The 21,487-nt window shown below is 41.2% G+C and overlaps 1 protein-coding gene across 5 annotated transcripts in view; it reads left to right on the forward strand.

Annotated features, from left to right (window-relative positions):
• TLN2 (talin 2) overlaps positions 1-21,487 on the forward strand; it is a 414,657-nt gene that overhangs the window by 231,873 nt on the left and 161,297 nt on the right. For all 5 annotated transcript variants that reach the window (XM_036034328.1, XM_028507760.2, XM_036034319.1 and 2 more), the window contains 7 exons: positions 1,233-1,330; positions 2,565-2,694; positions 3,719-3,871; positions 5,981-6,123; positions 7,788-7,915; positions 18,484-18,547; positions 19,564-19,668. In XM_036034328.1, coding sequence (XP_035890221.1) covers positions 1,233-1,330; positions 2,565-2,694; positions 3,719-3,871; positions 5,981-6,123; positions 7,788-7,915; positions 18,484-18,547; positions 19,564-19,668 — 821 coding nt within the window. The remainder of the gene's footprint in view (positions 1-1,232; positions 1,331-2,564; positions 2,695-3,718; positions 3,872-5,980; positions 6,124-7,787; positions 7,916-18,483; positions 18,548-19,563; positions 19,669-21,487) is intronic.

A 21,487-nucleotide genomic window follows, 5' to 3' on the forward strand; every position in this document is an offset into this window, starting at 1 on the left:
TAAACCACTGACCCCCATTAATCTGAATTTAAACAAAAGCCACTCGTACAATTTTTCCATTTCCCTTTGTCTTCTCTCTGCATTTCCTTTCTTTTTTTACTGATTATTTGCCCGACACTTGAGACACTGGGACTACTCCCAAATGGATAAACCTTCAGTGTGAAAGTGGTATAAGATTTATCTTAAAAATTAGAAGCATAAAATCAAACATAGCATCAAGGATAATTACAGGGGGGATAGATCTTCTTCAAAAGATCCATTTCTTACAAAACTGCTGACCTTTTTGGTGTAAAGCATAATTTACATTATTCAAAAACACTCTGTTATTTCTAGATTACCCAGAAATAAATTTTGCTTACTTCCCTAGCCTTATTTCAAGATCTAGTTGTTTAATCACTTATGGTGTCTTTAATTTTCTGTTACCATTTTTCTCCCAGGGCCCCCAACCTCCTTTGGGTTAGATTGCTTTATAGCTCAGGCAGCCTAAACCTTTAAAGATCTGAAATTGTTTTCTGTGAAACAACAGGCGCTCTGACCCTCACCTGGGCCCCTGGGGCTCCCCTGAACCACATTAAGGACGAGACCGGAAATGATACTGCTTTCCGCCTGCCCACCGCCCTTCGTGCCTCTGGGACTAGACAGGAGGGCCTCTATGGAGAACATGGACTTTAATTTTCCACCTGGTTCATAATTTGGTGACATGGAGGACAGGGGCTTCATTTCACAGTGAACTCCTGCTCACCTTCCTGCTGCAAGCAGGATACTGTTTTGTAATGACAGAGGCATTATTCCAAATGAAAAGGCTCCACGGCTTCTCTGTGCTTAAGCGGCTTTGGGCTTAGATGGTCTCTGCATTTGTTTTTCTCCATGTCTGTTTTGTCGTTCTTTATGGGCTCTTGGCCTGGTTTCTATAGCAAGTGATAAGGAACAAAGCCAAATTCAGTTAGAAAGAAATTTTCACTGCTTGGTCTTAATACTGTGTTTTCCCAAATTCTAACACAACTGGTCTTAAGAAACATCAGCCTTGTCTGAGGGTATTGGATTTTCAGCTCAGTCCTTACTCCTCTCCACCGGCTTTGGTGCCACTGGCTGCCCGTGGGGTCAGAACGAAGCATTTTCCCCGTGAAAGGGAAGGCGCACGTTCTTGCCCAGGCAGCAGGTTCAGGTCCTGGACGTCCGTGATGGCTTCATCATCACCTTGTCTTCTGTGTGTCTTTCTGTTCATCTTCCAGCTTCTGACTATGGGCTGTTTCTCTCTGACGAAGACCCCAGGAAAGGCATTTGGCTGGAAGCGGGCAGAACACTGGATTACTACATGTTGCGAAATGGGGTATGCTGCTGATCTCGTTTTCCCCATCACTTTGTCCCAGAGCCTTCCGTAGAAGCCAACATAATTATGCCTGAAAGAAAAGGAGAGACCCAACCATTTATTTTGATTCTAGGGTGTCTTATTAATAGTCTTGATGTAACATATTTTGTAAGGGCTGTGCAGGTAGTGATAGAAAATATCAGCCGTCCAAATTCTTGAAATGCCACGGAGTAATTAAAGCAGTCTGTGGTTAGTATTTGAAAGTGTTTCTACATGCCATCATTGGATTTAGTAGCTAGGAAAGAAGAATCAGCGTTTTCCCATAAGTGTGTAGGAAGTATCCTACTGGATGGTGAGGGAAAGTAATGATGGGCTAGAGGGAAAAGAAAAATGTAATCCTAAGGGTAGTTAGAGATTGAATATTAACTTGTGTTTTATGTATATAAAAGAAAGTTATTATTAGATGTACATTTAATAAGGATCCTTAAAAGTAACAACCAAAAATGCTTGTGCTAGGGAAGTGGAAAGATGTAATGAGTAAAAAGTGTTAAATGTTCTTTTTAGCTTACCCTTGGAGATACTGGGTGTTGGTGTGTGGAGCACATGGGTCAGATTGGTCAGTATTCCATAAAGCAAGAGTAAAGTACATGTAGCCAATTAATTTTTCCCTCCATAACTCTATTTTTAAGATGTGTAGTAAAAAAAAAAAAAAAGAAGAAGTCTCTATTTAAAAATAAACTCTCACATATTACCCTTATTTGGCCTTGCCGTTACAATGCAAACCAGTCTGACTATGGCACACACGACTGTGACGAGTTATAGGGGCGTTAATGATGTCCTCCAGGACACAGATTTTAAACGTTGCTTATAACTGTGTGAGAGATAATTGGAGGAGCACACTACTGTTTTTTTAAAAGTCCAGTAGGAATTTTCCTCTGCTAATTCTTGTTACAGCAGATAATCCCCAGCCTGTCAGGAGGACATATGCCACTTTCACCTTACAGAGGTTAGTTTTCAGCGATTATCAGCCATAAATGTATTCTGTAGATGCAATTCCACTATCAGACTTTTAAGAACTCTGGATGAAAGGAATTATTTAGCCCCAGAGTTTCTGTATTAGTGGCAAAAATCTCACAGACACTTTGAAGGGAGAAATCAGAATGTGCTAGGGAAAATTCATTTTTTTAAAGAAGGTGTCCAAGTTCATGGTCTAGTTTCACACGCAGTATGAGACGTTCGTCTGGTTTTGCCCTAGGATATTTTGGAATATAAAAAGAAACAGAGACCTCAGAAAATCCGGATGCTGGATGGGTCTGTGAAGACGGTGATGGTGGATGACTCCAAGACAGTCGGGGAGCTCCTGGTGACTATTTGCAGCAGGATAGGTGAGTATTCACGTGCCTCAGTTCCCGTTTTCGCTTTGCTTTGATTATGTGCCTCTTCTTTTCCTTACCCCATTCGCTGTGGAGACAACCTTAGATGTGTCCTAGCGCATGGACTTCTGCCATTTCTAAGAGTGCGATCATTCTCTCGATTTGCAAACCCAGGGACTGGTACTGTAAATTCTTGAACTTCTCACTGAGTCAACATTGAGAGCTTTTATTTTCTTTCTTTTTTAAAGATTTTATTTACTTTTAGAAAGAGGGGAAGGGAGGGAGAAAGATGGGGAGAGAAATAATCAGTCTATGGTTGCCTCTCACACACCCCCAACCAGGGGCCCAGCCTGCAACCCAGGCATGTGCCCTGACTGGGAATCAAACCAGTGACCTTTGGATTCTCAGACTGGCTGAGTTGGATTCTCAATCCACTGAGCCACACCAGCCAGGGCAAGAGCTTTTATTTTCCTTTCAAAAGACTAGGAATTTTCTCATTGAAAATGATGTTTCTGAAGTCATATAATTCAGTCTCCTACCCACTATGGGACATTGTATATCACCATAAAGACTCATGGGGATAGCCTATGTATGACTGATTGTTACACAGCTTCTTTTTCTTGTAGCTTCTGTTAAGATCCTCAGGGAATAAGCCTATTTCCTTTCTACATAAAGCCCGTCACGTATTTGAAGAAGTAGCCTGGCCTTTCTTAGTTTACTTTTCATTCAAAGGAAGTCCTAGTTCCTTCAGCCGCTTCTTCTTTGCTGTTGTCTTGCCTTCTTCTGCATGATCTATACTTTGTACACTTGTTTCTAGAAAATTAGGAGAATTGAACGTGACATTTTGAGTGTAACTTAACTGTCTGAAAATACTCCTTTTTAGCCAGTTATTTGATACGTGTTCCATGGGCAGCCCCTAACCCTCACCTTTCTGTCCTTTGTCACCAGAGACTCCTGGGAGTGTTACAGGGCCCACAGTGAAAGGGAAAATAGCAATGTGTGATCACTAATAATATAACCTAATTTATATTTTTAGGAATAACAAACTATGAAGAATACTCTTTAATTCAAGAAACAGTGGAAGAAAAGAAAGAGGAAGGGACGGGGACTCTGAAAAAAGACAGGACACTGTTACGAGATGAGAGGAAGATGGAGAAGTTGAAGGCCAAGCTTCACACGGACGATGACCGTGAGTGTCTGAGCGGGAGGTGTGGGCAGGCAGGCACCTGGCTCGCCGGGCCTCGCCCCTCCTGTCGTCTGTGGTCCGGGGCGGCTGTTGTGTTTTCATTTGTTTGTTTTGCTTTCTTTTCATTTCATCTGTAAATATTATGGTCCGTGTCACTAAGAGATCGACACTTATAAACAAAGTGACTGAAATACCACTTCACATCTATCTAAAAATGTACTGTATTTTTTGGACTATAAGATGTACTTTTCCCCCAAATTTGGGAGGAAATGGGGGTGCGTCTTATAGTCCAAATGTAGCTTGCCTGGCTCACTGCGGGGGAGGGGGGTGGTGGTGGAGTGGGGTCACAGGAGGTGGGGGGGGGCAGTGGGGAGTGTGTCTTGTAGTCTGAAAAATATGGTCATCTCTTAATGTCAAACACAAGTCATGTTTACATTTTCTTCGTTGTCTTCTAAAAATTTTTTTTCAGCAGTTTGTTTTAACTGGGGTCCAAATAATGTTGAATGATATGTTGCTTACTTCTTCTAGTCTTGAAGATTTCCCTTCATCGTTTACATTTTTGTTTTCTTCAAATATTTAGGGGCAAGAAAACAGGTTGTTACTTGCATAGAGTTTTATATAGTCTCGATTTTGTTGATTGCATACCTATGGTGTCATTTAACATGTTCTTCTATTCCTTTTAATTCCTAAGACCTGGAGGCTTGATCAGATTCGCGTGTGTGTGTGTTTTTTAAAATAAAAACTCCATATGTGATGTTGTGTACAGTAAGTCCTCATTTAACATCATCAATAGGCTCTGCAACTTCAAGCAAAATGTTTCATAATGAAACCAATTTTATTACAGAACAGTTGATATAAACAAGATTTAAGTTCCTGCAGCATCTCATCAATGTTATAGCAAAATGACATTTTATTCAAGGACCTGCTGTATTTCCATGAGGAAGTTGTGTTTGGGTGTCTCCCTTTTTGTGATGTTAACAGCCACTGATGACTACTGCCTAGATACATTATTTCCTTAGGGGTTACAAAATGGCAATGTAATTCTCTCATAGGAAAGTAATCTTCTGTGGCCATGTGGTTATTATTTGGAAAAGCCATTACATACACCCCCTGTGTCTCCAAAGCCTGAAAGCCTGTGCTGTGCTGTGTGCGCCTAACCCCCCCCCCCCACCCCCACCCCCAGACCCTGAGAACCTTACTTCATGCACAGGCCACTCAGACCTTCCCAACCTCTTTTTTCCACTGTTCTTGCTCTCGCTCTTGCTGATGCATTGGGAATATGTCATCATTGTCATCATTGATCTACAGTGGGACCTTCATTTCCTCTGACCCTTTCTCCATTCTCTTTTTCTGCCTCATTTGATTTCCAATTACATACTTTTTTAGAAGTGAGACTTTAGCAGACAAATCCCAAGAATTTTTATAATGTGCATGATACTCTCCTAGGTACTGTGGGAGATGAGGGTAAGCCAACACAACATTCTCTGTGTGTTAAACTTGCTTATAATCTAGTGGAGTGTGTAATAAGTACTACACTGATGTGTTAAGCGCAAGGAGGAGTATAGGAATGAGAGCTGTGGAAAGAGGAGACGAGTGAGCAATTCCTGTGCACCTTGATATCAGCTGAGCATTTTCTGAATGAGTGGGATTCCAGTTGGGCCATGGGCAGGGTTCTACCATCCCCCACTGCCTGAGTGTCCCCTCCCCCAAGCACTGTAATTTTTCTCCTCTTTTCTATTTAGGGTTGGAGGTAACTCATTGTGCTCAAAGCTTATAAATCGTTTCACCTGATGAGACTGAAGTATCCACTTTTGACTTAAAGGAAAATGCTAACTTTGTTGTCTTGGCCTAAAGCACTGACTTTCTTAAGTTTGTCACCCCCAGAGGAAAGGGGAATTTTCTTTCATTTTCTTTCAATATGTCATATGGTGCATGATGGCATATGTGCGATTATTGTGCAATGTTAATAACTGCAGTTCTAATATAAGAAGTAACTGTGCTGAGTATCAGCATTATAGAAATGTGCATCTGTATTAAGCTGCTGTTTTGATGAGTCCCCTAAACCGAGAGGAAAATAAGCACAGCTCACTTGTCTGCGGCGTTGTGTTGCAGTAAATTGGCTGGATCACAGTCGAACATTCAGAGAACAAGGAGTCGATGAAAATGAAACCTTGCTGCTTAGAAGGAAGTTCTTTTACTCGGATCAGAACGTGGACTCGAGGGATCCCGTGCAGCTGAACTTGCTTTATGTTCAGGTACCACATATGATGCTCGGACATAGAGGCTGGGGAGGGTCCCGGAAGCCCCTGCTGTGGCTTGTGCTGAGCAGGAGCCCGGCTCTGGCTTCCATCACGTGTACGGCATGCAGTTTCCAGGGGCACTGCTCCTGGGTTCTGCACACGTGTTCAGTTGTGGTGTGGGTTGATGTTGGACATGAGCTGCTGGCCATTTAGTGAAGGGCCTTTCCTTGGCCTCCCAAATAGGGACCTGGTGGCCAGTACTGTCCCTCTTTGCCTTGCTTTGTGGCACTTAATTGGTTCACCTCAAATGCACTGATGCTTTCTTAGCTGACATTTTAGAATAATGTGAATAAGGGTCAGAAAATCAGTTCTTCTCACTAACTGAACAATATTCTCGCAATAACCTTTTTCTTTACTATTAACTAATTTTCAAACTCAGAGGAGTCCTTTAACTTATCTGAGTTGCAGTTTCCCATGTGTAAGATGTGGGCCTTGCATTAGACAGTCCCCAAGGTTTCTTTTGGCTCAAGGAAAACATCAATCTCTCCATTTCTCAGGTCTCTTAATTCTTCCCCTTCCTCCTTCCCTTTTCTGCTCTTCTATCTATCTACCTATGTGCCTACATAAAGTTTTTATGTTTATAAATAAAGTTTTATAAATAAAGTTTTATAAATAAATAATTTTTTATAAATAAAGTTTATAAATAAAGTTTTATTAGAACACAGCTCATTTGTTAACATATTACACATTGGTAAATCCACTCATGTATCACATTATTGTTTATGTGTTGTCTATGGCTGCTCTTGTGGTCCAGTGGAAGGATGTGGTAGTTCTGACAGACCGCATGGTTCACATGGTCTGGTATGTTTACTGTCTGGCCTCTAACAGGAAACGTTTGCCGATCCCTTAATTAGTGGATGGAAGAGCGGTGTAGAAGGAGAGCTAGGGAAAAAGAGGCCGGAAGGCTAGAAGAAAGGGAGACAGGGCAGTGAGATGGTATGTGTTTTAGGTTCAGAGCCATAGCTCAGCATGTCCATCTAGGTGGTCTAGGGATCATGAAACTAGAGAAAGGAAAGAAAGAAAAAGAATAAATAGCAATAGCAGTGGTGGCTGAAGAATTGAGAGAGGAACTTCAGACAGTGAGTTCCTGATTCTAAGACTGTGTTTGCTTAGCCTTTCCCCTAAATGTCTGTGGTACTGAATTCTTGAGTCTGACTGTCTCTCTCCTCCCTCCCCCTCTTTATCTTGGGATGGGGGTTTTTACTTCTAGATAATTTTTCTGTTCCCTTGATGATTTAGGGCTATGGAAAGTATGTTCTATTTCTTCCCTCCCCCCTCCCCATTTATTCAGTCATTTCACAAGGATTTCTCTTCGCCTCCATTTTTCATGGTCCACTTCAGCCTCCCTAGACTATACTCAAGCTTTAGTTTCAGTGCACTGGACACTGCTGGTGTGGCCCATCTGTAGGCAGTTCAGGGCAAAGACTTGCTTTCTTTTTGCCATAACCCTACTGCGCTGCAGTCACCCACGGTGCCCTGCCTGCCTCACTGGGTTGGCTGGTGCTTCTTCCCCTTGCTCCACAGAGAAGAAGGTGCACTCGGGTGCAGGAACGCGTCCATAGACAGGACGTGTCGTTCCCCCAAGCTCCTGATGCTTTTTGCTTCCTCTTGTGTTTCAGGCTCGGGATGATATCCTGAACGGCTCCCACCCTGTGTCCTTCGAGAAGGCTTGTGAGTTTGGAGGATTTCAAGCCCAGATACAATTTGGACCTCATGTGGAGCACAAACACAAACCTGGATTCCTAGAGTAAGTGATCTTTTGACTTTCTTTTTTCTCCTCTATTTTTCTTTTCACTCTTTGTTTTTGAGCTAGCTGTATAAAGTGCATGCAACAGTTTCAATCAATTGCAAGATTTTTAGCTTTTCCTCAGTTGAGGGTATGATGAAATTTGCAGATCTTAGGGAAAGCAAGTGGCCTGGAAACTCAGGGTTGGGCTGACTGTGAAGGTCATCTGCTCCAAGTCCAGGCAGCCTGTGATTTCCTCTGCCCCTTAGAATATTCCTTCTAAATAATGGGCCAAATGTTGTCATTTTTAATTTTTTGTTAAGACTCCTATACAAGAACAACAGAGCATAAGACAGTTTCATGTTCTCTGTCACAATCTTACGAATTCTTCGTTGCTCCGAGAGGATGATGTACGCATTAACTACGTCTTCACTCCTTTCACCCATCTAGTCTTTGGTTCTCTTTTATAAGATGATGGGGGTATCTTTTTCTGGCTCAGAGATTGAAGAAAAAGCTAACCCTATAGATTTATCCTGGCCCCATAAAACATTAGCGTTAGGGTTGGTTTCCTAGAAATACCCAGAAGGACAAGCCCAGCCATGCGCTGGCTGCTGTTTTGATCTTCCTTCCCCTCTGTTTTGACCTGGGCTTCTCCAAGGGTTTTGCATGTTTTTTCCACTGGTAACATTCCCTTCCTTTATCTGTCACTCTGCCCCCTTTTCTGTTTCTCTTCTGCTTCCCTCTAGAGCAGCTGAGACATTCTGCTGGGCCAAAAAGAAATTACTTCACAGACTCTTGACATGATCGGTATCATGATGTCACCCAAATGCAATTTGTAGAGGCTTTGGAAGTGGGGACCTGACGGGTGCTGACTGGGGGTGGGCGGTGCCAGGTTTCCCACAGGGTTTGCCAGTGCAAGATGTGTTGAGAAGGGCATCCATTGTAATGTGTCCGGGGGTGCTGAGGGGAGAGGATAACATAAATGCTTTTTTGGTCTCAACCCCACTTTCACTTTTGTGAAAAGAAGTAGGGACCAAGCATATGCCCTATAGTAAGAAGAAAACCTGACTTTTCTCCTGTAAGCAAAGAATGCCCGGCCAACAGGTCTGAACTGAGTTGTTTCAAAAACAAAAAAACTCTCCCCTTGGGTTAAGGAACCCCAGGGAGCCTGTCCAAAGTGATATTTTTGTTCTGCAGTAGACCGTATGGTGACCTTGGGAATGGCTTTGAGCAGGTTCTGTCATTTCTTTGGTTTTATTTTCACCAACTGGGTCCTGTGGCCAAGAGTTCCTTGGGGCCCATTTGTACCCATTTGGTCTGGCTCCCTTCCTGCAGGAGCCGCGGGAAGCTGGCCTTTCTCTGTGTTCTGTGACACCCCAGATGCCTTATGGAAGACCATGTGCACACCATCTTGTAGGAGTTTCATATTCCCACATTCTAACCCCACAGCTGGTTCCTCACATATACTTGGATGGTGACGTGTCCTCAAGTACTGTGGGTGATAGCCACAGAAATTCATAAACAGCAAGAGCTCATTAGGTCCTGGCGGAAACAGCATCTTTTGTTTCTATATCTTTGAATGAATGATGAAGAACAGGAGAAAATGGAGAAAAGACTTATGAACCAAAAGTTTTCAAATAGGGTATTTTCCTGTTTTTAGGCTTGCTTACCTGTTAGCCCACATGGCCCTAATGAAAAGGTGATCTAAACGCAGCCATGCACTGAGTGCCTAAAATGATGCTGGTGCCCTGGCCATCTCATTGATGCCTTTTCTCCAGAGTTTCAGGACAGTGAGTTGCCAGGGCCCCATTGTGCGTTCAGAGAGCAGTGCATTTTATGCACTACATGTGGAAGGAGAGTCCCAGAGAGGAGAACTGGCTGTACAGCTACATGGAGCTTTTTCTGCAAGTAGCTCAGACTCCTCGCACTGGGTTATGTCATTTCCAAAGGGAACCCTGCTTTCAAAGTTGTCCCTGCCACTGGTCTTCCAATGTGCAGCAAAATTAGGAAAGTACTTTAAGATGTGATTCCAAGGTCCTATGGTTTTTATTCTGAGCAAGTGTCACTGGTTGTGCCAACTACGTGGTAGTGGGTGTTTTTGTACCATTGACTGTTTGTGTGGGGATTACAAGCGCCATCAGAGCATTGGCATCGCTCTTACAGGGTCTCCTGCGATTTATAGGTCTGCTGAATGCAGACCTGCACTGCATTGAGGATGGCCCTTCTCTTAATAATCTTAAAGAAGCCAAAGTTAAGCAATTGTATTTAGTCAGTTTTCTTTTTTCTGATATTATAGTATGAAGCCCATGCCCCCAGTGGTGTGTGTATTCTTCCTAAGGTTCCAAATTAGAACAAGCTTGTTATGCTTGGTGATGATTATTTTTCCGTATGAATTTGATTTACTTTCTAATTAGACCAAATCTAGTCTAGGTAATGAGGCATTTCATCTAGCGTAGATGTTTCATTGCGTGCATTATTGCACACGCTGTATAGGTAAAGCTTCCTGAAAATGTTCATTTCCTTTTAATTAAAACAAAACAGCAAGTCATTTTCCCCTGATTGTACGTCAGCTAGTTGGATACTGTTTGAGGATAACACACCTGGGCCATGTCCAGTGACAGGCTGGGCCGTGTTTGCCAGGCTTTATATTGTCTCCATCCAGCTTTCATATGTACTATCTGCTCGAACAAGTCAGAGTCTTAAAAAGAAATTGGTGAGAAGGTTGGACTTGTCATGGAGCCAGGTGGAAGATACAGCTGGGTCGAGATTTCACCCATGTAATTTCTGGATAAGGTGCATTTAGTGAGTACATTTCTTTTAATTTTTTGAAAATTTGTTTTAGCATTTTTGCTCCAAATCAGCAGCATACTTTGGACCCTTTATGAGATTCTTTTTTACCTTTCTTCAGGCTTTAACAATTTCTGGACTCAATACCACCTTGGTGAAGGCATTTATTTAGCATAATGAAAATCAGAGGCTGAAGGATTTTCAGAGTTTTCATAGAATTAAGGGTTATTTAACATCCCTTGTCAGTTCTGTGGATGGGGAAAACAGGTGCACGAGGCACAGACAAAACAAGGCACAGAGCCAGGGAGAGCTGGGAGCCGGAAAACAGCCGTCCTCCCAAACCCAGTCTCGTGTGCTTCATCTCAGTGACAGTTTTCTTCAGGTCATCTCCAGAGTCCCAGAAGGGAGCATTTCATGGAAGCATGAAGTATAAACAACACAACCACACAGTCACCTGTACATTTCATGCTCTTCTGTGCTTTCAGGAAGTGTGTCCCATGGTATTCTTTAGCTCAGGAAGGACTTAACCGTTGTGTTCTCTCATGCCAGGTATAGAGAAGATGCAAGGCAACATATATTAATTCTTTGCTGTTTTCGAGGCTGCAATCTGTTTGGCAAATAAACGTATGAAATTGTTGTTATGGAGAGCCAAAACTTTGCTCTTATTTCATCGAGGTCTAGCCTTTAACTGTGTTTTGAATACAGGGTGGTTTATTTAGGATTTTTGAAGTGGCAGTGCAGGCTGTAGGGAATACTATGAATTGTTTTTAGAAAGGTGGCAAGAATATGGTATAAAAAGCAATGTTGATCAATAAGTTTGGCAAAATAGAAAGTACACGAGATAAAGTAGAATTAGCTCTTAAAACAGCAACAACAAAACCTGTTCTAATGACTAACTTCAGGGCCCTTTAAAACATGATGGAAAACTTTAAGAAGTGAGTTTAAGAACAGTTGAAGCCTTCTATGGACCTTAATGTATCAAAGATCAGTTACACTGGTAAAATTTAGACCTTAAGTCAAGTATATGTGTTAAAACTGAAGACAGCTCTAAATGATGGGTATAGAGTGTTCACTGTATAATTCTTTAAACATTGTGTGTATTTAGAGTTTTTACATTAAAATGTTGGGGGAAGATTGGTAGTGCATAAGAATGGAAGAGATTGTATAACTTCCAACCCAGTGGCGGGTGGAGAAGAGATACAAACAACTTGGCCAATGCAATAGGAGTTGTACAGGAGAATTATGAAAACCAACCCTGAAAAGGTGTGGTAAAGCAGAATGTACAAAATGGGAAATACTTCTGAATATATTAGGCTTCATAGCAAGCACAGTTGACCCTTGAACAACACAGTTTTCAACTGCACGAGTCTACTTATGTGTGGATCTGTTTCAACAAACACAGTCAGCCCTTTGTATCAGCAGATTTCACAGCATGGACTCATATTGAAAAGTTTTTTCCCCTTCATTCCCAACTGTGTTTTCCTAGCCATGTATCAAAACTGCTGATTTCCATCTGTGGTTGATTCAGTCCATGGATTCAAAGGGCTGACTGTACTTAAGTTCTGGGGGAGTCAAAAGTTGTATGCAGACTTTCTACTACACAGGCATCAGCACCTTTGACACCTCCTTTGTTCTGAGACAACTGCATAAGTACATCAACATTAACAGTTCATAGAAGTTCTCATATTAGATGGAATTTTTTAAAAGTTCAGCTCTTTTAATTCCTAAAGACACACATAAAATTTAAGGACAGAAGAACATTTAAAGTAAAGGCATAAAAAATGATGCACTAGGAAAATAGTTAAATAATATTGCTTGTAGCAATATTTTATCTAATATATCTCCCCAGTCAAGGGAAATAAAAGAAAAAATAAACAAATTGGATGACATCAAACTAAAAAGTTCTTGCACAGCAAAGGAGACCATCAACAAAATAAAAAGACAACCCATAGAATGGGAGAACATATTTGCCAATACATTTGATAAGGGTTTAATATCCAAAATTTATAAAGAACTTATAAAACTCAACACCAAAAAAACCCCCCAAAAATCCAATCAAAAAATGGGAAAAGGATCTAAAAAGACACTTCTCCAAAGAGGACATACAGGTGGCCCATAGATATATGAAGAATAGCTCAATGTCACTAGCCATCAGAGAAATGCAAATTAAAACCACAAGGAGATCTCACCTCACACTTGTTAGAATGACTAGCATTAATAAAACAACAAACAAAAAGTGTTGGCAAGGATGTGGAGAAAGGGGAACTCTTTTGCAATTTTGGTGGAAATGCAAACTGATGCAACAACTGTGGAAAGCAGTATGGAGATACCTCAAAAAACTAAAAATGGATCTGCCTTTTGACTCAATGGTTCCACTTCTGGGAATATATCCAAAGAAACCCAAAATACTAATTTGAGAGAACATAAGCACCTCTATGTTCATTACAGCATTATTTACAATCACTGAGATACAGAAGCGGCCCAAGTGCCAATCAGTAGATGAGTGGATAAAACAACTATGGACATTTACACAATGGAATACTACTTGGCCATAAAAAAGAAAACTTTGTGACAGCATGGATGGACCTGGACAACATTATGCTAAGTGAAATAAGCCAATGAGAGAAAGACAAATATCATATGATTTCACTTATATGTGGAATATAATGAACAACTAACAAGCAAAATAGAGACAAACTCATAGAGAGCAAGATGACAGCTATCAGGGGAAGTTAAGGGGTGGAGGGTTCGAGGAAAAAGGACTTGTGGACGTGGACAACAGTGTGGGAATTGCAGGGAGCAGGGGAGTACAGGGGGGTTAAATGGTAATGGAAAAAATACAATAAAATATAATAAAATAAAGCTAGAGAAACTATAATGTCACACAAAATAGACTTGTAAGGCAAACAAAGCATAGAGACAAGGAAGGTCATTATATAGATAGACTCATTCACCAGGATGATATATTATTTTAAACCTGCATGTACCTAGCATTACCTTAAAATGTATAACAGAAAAATAGACAGTATTACAAGGAGAATTTTGGATATACAATTTTATTGGAATAATTTAACATTTCTCTCATGGAGGTATAAGTAGAACAAGATCAAAATAAAAGAAAAAGTATTTTAGTCAAGAAAAAGTAATGAAATACAAATCAGAATCAAAAAAGCTACTGCTCTGAACAAATTAATAAAATATGTAAATATCTGGTATGTTTGATCAAGAGCAACAAAAGAAGATAAAAGCAAAAATAAACATTATTAGTAATGAAAATGGGGCAGAACTTCAGATTGAGATTTTTTAATCATAAAAAATGAAATGAAAACTTGAAGCCAAAAAGATTGAAAATCTAAACAAAATGGATAATTAGAAAATCTTGATAGATTTATAATCTTGAAATCGCTGTATCAGTTAAAGTATACCAACCAAAAAAACAATAAAACCAAAACTAGGCCCAAAAATGCTAATATGTGTATCTCAATAAAACTATTAAAAAGCGAATATGGACTAGTCAGGTCTCATGAATGACCAAAGCTAACTGAAGATAAATGGGGGACTCACACAACTCTTCTAACTTCATACAAAGCTGTGATGATAAAAACTGTTATGGATGTAGGGTGGTATAAGAACTCTAAGGGTTGATAAACCCATCTTTTTAAAAATTAAAATATAAGGTGAAAGACATTGCCATGTTCAGAGCAAAGCTCCAGACTGGAAGAAGAAGTTTGCACATTTGCAATGTATACTATAAAGAATAAATTAATATCTAGAAAATATTAAAAAGGAAAAAAATCTTCTAAGAAAAAGATCACCCAGGATAGTATTATATGCCTTACTTAGAGAAAAGGAAATTCAACTGATTTTTAAAGGTATGGGAAAATATTCAGTCTCAATAATAATAATCCAGAATGCAAAATCAGTAAGGATATATCGTTTTTCATGTCCAGCAGGTGGGTGCAAATTTAAATGTAAGAAAACACCAAAGTACTTTACAGAAGAAACAAGACATTTCAGAATATAGCTCTGTTGAATTTAAAAACACAAAGAGAAACAGAGTGTGTTGTGTATAGCCACAAGGAGATGTAGGAACATAAAATATGCATGGAAAGCACCTTCAGGAAAGTGACTACCATTAGGGGGAGAAGAAGAATGGTGTGGGACGTCAGCTAAATGTGCAATCTCTGTTTCTTTAAAAACAGAGAGAGGGGGTAGCCATCAGGAAGCAAATACTGCAGCCTGTTAACATGTTTTTTTCTTTGGTGATGGGCATATAAATTATGAGGTATATACTTTTCATTTCAAAATGTTTCCACAATTAACATTTCTCTTAAAAAGACAGTTGCGGCCTGGCTGGTGTGGCTCGATTGATTGAGAGCCAGCCTGAGAACCAAAGGGATGAGGGTTCGATTCCCAGTCAGGGCACATGCCTGGGTTGCATGCCGGGCCCCTAGTGGGGGGTGCACGAGAGGCAACCACACACTGATGTTCCCCCTCCTCCTTTCCTTTCCCTCTCTCTAGAAATAAATAAATAAAATATTTTTTAAAAAGACAGTTGTGATAGTTTGTGTGTGAGGTGATAGAAGCTTGCATTCAGTTGAGGTTGGATATCGAACGAATGGCAAAGGCAAAATTAGTAGGCATTGGAGGCCAGAGGAAACGTTTCCATGACTGTGCTGCAGGAGTAAACGGTCCAGCGGTTGAGTGCCGATGGCTGTGTCACGGGCCAAGGAGACCTGTCATCCGTGTTCACCATAACCCCCTCCTCCTGTTGGCATGTTCCTCAGAAGCATTGTACTGAGAAAACAAAGCAACCCAGGGTATAAGTCTCTGCTGAAGAACAGTGTGGAGTGGGCTTGGAAGATTTTCCCCTCAAACTCAAGATAATTGTATTGTCACCAAGCAAAGCTTTTGACGCAGCAGGAGGTCTTGAGTCAGTTTTTCTTTGGGCATATGTTGAAGCCACATTCCTTCTTTGGAGCTGGTCTTCTGTGTATTTGTGTCAGAATAATTTGGCTGCAGATTCTGTCTTCCAACTCACCGCAAAGCAGGCAAGCTTTTCTGCTTTCGTTCTTCACCTGCTCTGTCCTACCTGCTGTTCCTCACCACTGCCTGCCCACTAGTTTCTGTACTGTTGCTCCCGTCGTGTGCATCAGAGCTTCTGTCAGTTTTGGGAGTCAATGGCCATTCGGTGGTCCTCCCAGCAGCAGCCTGCTGAGGTCGGCGCCCACTTCTCTAACTGCTTTTGGACTCCAGAACTTTCAAACCGGGAGCCCCTGAGCTACCTCTGTGCCTCTAGGCAGATCTCCTTCCTGTCACTGAAAGGTACTGGGACTGAGATAGGACCTCAAGCTCTTCCCCATGCTTCTCCCATGCCAACCTCTCTGTCCACTTCTGCCCACCCTAAGCATTTCCCATCAAACTAGTGCTTCCTTCCATCTATGTCATGATGTCAGTTAACCACCAGGATATAGTAAACCAATACTCGCAATCACACAGGCATTTGCACCTTTGAGTCTGGATTCAAACCCAAGTGTGTCTGGTTCTATCAACAGAGCCTTCGGCGTGCCGCACTCGCGGTGCTCCAACCTGACTATCCCACAGAGCCATCCCGAGGGCTTGTTAAAACACGCACTGGTGGGCCTCACCCCAGAGCCTCTTAGTCAGCACGCTGCTGGTTCAGGGGCCACACTCTGAGAACCTGATGTGATAGCACATTCGAGATGTTATTTTTAGCCATCCGGTGATTCAACATAAAGGTTGGACTCAGGAAACGTGGGAGTTGCGGTGTCCTTTGGGTGACACTGTCCCTGCTGCACCTTCTGCCTTGCCTCCCCTTCATTTCTGCACCCTGTGCTGGGCAGACACCACGCTGCTTTGTGTGTTAGTATTGATGCCATTGCTCCTCAGGAATGAGGGGACATCTGTTGCTCTCAGTTCATATAAGTAATGACACTCCTAGGTAGGAACATTTTCCTTTTTTTCTGGTGCTAAAACCAGCTTAGAGAGGAGGTGACTTGCCCTTGGGCATATAACTAACCATGCGGTGGCAGCTCTGGAACAGATGCGAGGCAGTTAGCACCTCCCCAAGTCACAGCTGCTCCCATGTACTTGGACACCACCTGGCAGACCAGAGAGCATCTTTAGGACGCCTCTTTTGGAGTTACTTGTAGAAGCAGCTTAAGTTTTTATATAAGAAAATGAGGTTTCAGTGAACATCTAGATTTGAATCCAGACCTCATTCCTCCAGATGTATTTATTAAATTCTCCTTCCCTTATTCAATGGCTTTTTGGCATTTCTTAAAATTTGCTGCCACCATGGCATGGTCATTACTGTCCTTTCTTCTGCTGTGTGAGGCCTTTAAGCCATCCTGTTTTGGTCAGTGGTTTTCCCTGGATACTGGCTCTGGCCATTTCGATAGCTTCCTGATCTCAGGCACAAGAAGCCCGGGAACATCTTACACCATTTCCTGGTGCAGAGCTAGGAGCAGCCGTCTCTCCAAGGACCTCTGATTCCTTTTAGTGGGGACTGGTGTCTGAAGACCACCTGGCCAAGGTGCTGGGGGTGCTTATTGCCATCAGGGTGTCCTTGCCTGTAGTCTCCTAAGAGGACACAACTGGAAAATAAATATGTTTTTCAGAAAAAGAAAACTGAATCAGATATGCAGTAATTATTTCCAAGTCAGATGAAAGATTGCAGGGTTTTCACTGGACTTTTTGGGCTTTATATGTTTTCTTTTTTTCCTTTTTTTTTAAAATTGTTCAATTATGGTTGTCCCAGTTTTTCCCTTATTGCTCTCCCTTCCCCTCTACCCCCCACTCCCACTCCTTCAGTCAGTCCCTCCCCCCGCCCCCCACCGTCCATATCCACAGGTCCTTTGTACCTGTTCCTTGACCAGATCCTTCCCTTTCTTCCCCCTCTATCCCCCTCCCCTCTCCCCTCTCCCCTCTGGTCACTGTCAGTGTATCTTTTTCTCTTTTATGCTAAAATTTGGTTACTAACAACTAGTAAAATCACTTACTTTATATTAATTGTATATAACATGTTGTATAATGTAATATCTTAGTTTTATAGAGAGTGTGTGTGTGTATGAAGGAGGGAGAGTGTTTAAAATAATGGTATCAATATTTATCAATTATTTTACTATGGTTTATTTCATCTTGAAGTAATCTTACTAGGGGGGTATATTGAAAAGACTGTTTTTCAGTGTTACCTGAAATCATTTTTCTCTCTCTAGTTATGCTGTAGACTTGATATACTGTTAAGTTCACTTGTTTCAGTTTGCTTGAGATTTTTAGGCATTGCTTTTTTCTCCTTTTTGTGATTTCATGTGGTTCTGAAGTGAAAAAAAAATTTCAAGGAGTATCTACAGAGGGGTCTATTTTTTATCCTTGTCCCCCTCTCCTTGCTTTTCCCTTCTTCCCATAGAGAATCATTTTTATTAGTAACAGGCACATTCTTCTATTGTTTTAAAAGTATTATTAACAATATAAAGTGAAAAATATTTCCTTGCTTTCTTGCAAAGGATAGCATACTGTACACACTTGTGGTCCTTACTGTGTCACTTTACAATATATCCTGGGAATTCTTTCTCATTTAACCATGTTAGCTTCACACATCTTTTCAGACTCATTGTATATTTGTGTCCCATTTAGGTTTATTGTGGAGTGTGGCAGTTTGTTATTAATTGTAACCAGAAAATGCTGGGGAAGTTAGTGACTTAACTGTGAGTTTTATGAAGTCTTCTTTCCTTCTCATCCTGGAACATAAATGCTGTCCTCTTTTCCTTCCTCTTTCTCAGTCTAAAGGAATTCCTGCCCAAAGAATACATCAAGCAGAGAGGAGCTGAAAAGAGAATATTTCAGGTATTGGGAATGTAAATGTATTATTCTCCTCACTCCCTCTCCTCATTTATGAGTATGAGGGGGCCCCTGCACATGATAATTTTGTACCCCCTGCATGTACTTGGCTTATGTAATAAATGATGAGTGGCTCAAGAGTGAAGAAGCTGACAGTTCTACTTCGGGCAGATTTATTATCTTAATCCACACCTTCTTGCTAAAGGTTACCTAGCCCTTCTGAGAAAAAATGTGTATATATTTAATTTCAGAGGCATTATCTTGGTAGCATTAAAATAAGTGATTTGCCACTAAAATGCAGTGAGGAAGAAGCTACAAGTTGCTTCTCTGTCCAGAGATAGGTTTTTGAAGCTAGAATTTGGAAACTAGTATCTTTTTTAACATTTAGGATTATTCTAAAAACATTGTCTATTCTAGGCAACCAGTAAGAAAGCCCTACCATCAAGCTTACCATGAAACAGTCACTCTAGTAAATCCAAAATATCAAAGTCTTATTTGATTTTGAAATGAAATATAAGTTGAAATAAAAATTTCATGCATATAAAACATTTTTTTACCAAGTATTGTGACGTACAGGCATTTGTAAAACCTGCCTTTTGGAAAACTGTATGTTGTGGATGGATGTTAGAATGATACCTCCCCCAAATAAGAGTATTCTTCTGGCTCACATATAAAATGTTGTTTCTGAACCTTTTGGGATATGGAGTCTTTTGAAAATTGGATTACAATTATAGACCTTATTTCTGCCACGCTGCACATACACGAATTGGTGATGTCGTTATGAAATTTGTAGGGAGTTTGGGCTCAAATCCCAGTTAAGAAGCACTGTGTTAGAGCTTTTGGTGTACTCTTGACACTTGGTGAGTCGGATGGAACATGTGTCGTGGAGGGGTCTCCCACACAAGTGTTGCTTACTGATCGGTTGTAGCCACACTGCATGCACTGTGTTTTATAACCACCTTACCAAGTCCACCTGCTGGCAGAACTGCATTAACTGATCTCCACTACTGCCGCTTCTGCAGGAGCACAAGAACTGTGGAGAGATGAGTGAAATAGAAGCCAAGGTCAAGTACGTCAAACTTGCCCGGTCCCTCCGGACTTACGGTGTGTCCTTTTTCCTGGTGAAGGTGAGTTGGGCAGGGTGTTGGAGAGAGTGTTTGCTTGTGCGACCTCTTTTTCTTTTGTTAAAGTGTTTGCTATGAAGGTTGGTTTGTCCACCCTAGACCCCTAGCATTTGCAGATTCTGGCCCACAGTGACCCGAGTTTAGCTGCCCGACAGACAAGCAGTGTACGAGCTGTGAGGCTGGTGAGTGCGCCTAGCTGCCCACGGTCCTCTGGGCAGCTGTGCTGTGGCTTGGCTCACTGTCACTGCTCTGAAGTCACTGAAGGAGTGTGTTCACTTTTATTCATTACGACTTCCCCCTGAGAATGTTTTACTTAAGACTGTCAAAAGTGCCTTCAAAAATTGAAGGCCAAATCAATTTTTTTGTGGTAAATAAGGCACTTAAGATGTATGCTTGTAATGGGTCTGGGATCCCTGTGGCATTTAGATCTGTTTTTATCAGAATTGTGTGTCTTCCTACTGGAAGGAAAGAGGTAGTCCTTTAAAGTTAATCTGGGAATTTCAGAGGGAGGCCCTTGATGGCTGTGTTCTTAAGGGGACTGATAAACCTTCTCATCAGCTTCGTTTCTCCTCTGCGCATCCTGAGCTCGCATACTCTACTTCAGTCCTTCCTTCTCTTCCACCGCTGTCAGTTTTACACCAGATAATATCAGGCCCTTGCAGATGAAGAAAACATGGCTGAATCACTTTGTTTCTAAGAAATATAATTTGGAAGTTGAGTTTCTTACATTTAGTGGGAGTTTTAACCTATCAATGAATTTTTGGATGGTGCTGATACCTACTAGGTAATGACTCCATTTCCCAATATTAATAATAACAATAAAACTTAATAAATAATTATATGCCAAGCATACCTTATTTAACTCTATCAGCAGCACAATGGTCAAACTGTTACTATTAACTTCTTTTAAGAATGACAACACAGGAGCCCAGAAAGATGAAATGACTCAGCGAGAGCCATAAAGACTTGAATTCAGGTCTCTCGGACTCCAAAGCCTATGTTCTTAACCACTGGGCTGTGCTACCTTAGCCAGGGTGACCTTGTTTGACCTGCTTGCACCATCTTAGCTCCCCATCCCCACCATGGGCACATGGGGAGATTTGCTTGTTCTAGAAGAACAAGCTCTCTTTATTCATTATTTTGAAGGGCAACAGGTGGCAGATGAGTTCCAACACATCACAGGGACAGAGATTAAATTTCAGTGTGTCCACTGATAGTGACATCCTTTTCCAACTATTGTGAAATTTTTTGAAGTCCTTATTCATTTTTTGCATTCACATCATTTTCCATCACATTTGACCCAGAGTCAGTTTCAGTGACATGCATGTAAGTCAGTGAATTTGGGAAGATAAAATAGCACACAGCACACTACATGTAATTAGAAAGTAAGGTCAAATATATGGTGATGGAAGGAGATTTGATTTTGCGTGGTGAACACACAGTGTATTATAGAATTGTACACTTGAAACCTATATAATTATATTAACCAGTGTCACCCCAATAAATTTAATAAAGAAACTAAAGAACTTACAAGACTGCACTCTAAGAAGACAAGGAATCCGATTAAAAAGTGGGCAAAGGACTTGAACAGACCACTCTCCAAGGAGGACATACAGAAAATCCAAAGACACATGAAACGATGTTCAATATCGCTAGCTATCAGAGAGATGCAAATTAAAACCACAATGAGATACCACTTCACACCAGACAGAATGGCCATCATAAACAAAGCAACAAACAACAAGTGTTGGAGAGGTTGTGGAGAAAAGGGATCCCTAGTGCACTGCTGGTGGGACTGCAGACTGGTACAACCACTGTGGAA

This window comes from Phyllostomus discolor, chromosome 1 (assembly GCF_004126475.2).
Source record: "Phyllostomus discolor isolate MPI-MPIP mPhyDis1 chromosome 1, mPhyDis1.pri.v3, whole genome shotgun sequence".
In the NCBI taxonomy this organism is placed as follows: Eukaryota; Metazoa; Chordata; class Mammalia; order Chiroptera; family Phyllostomidae; genus Phyllostomus; species Phyllostomus discolor.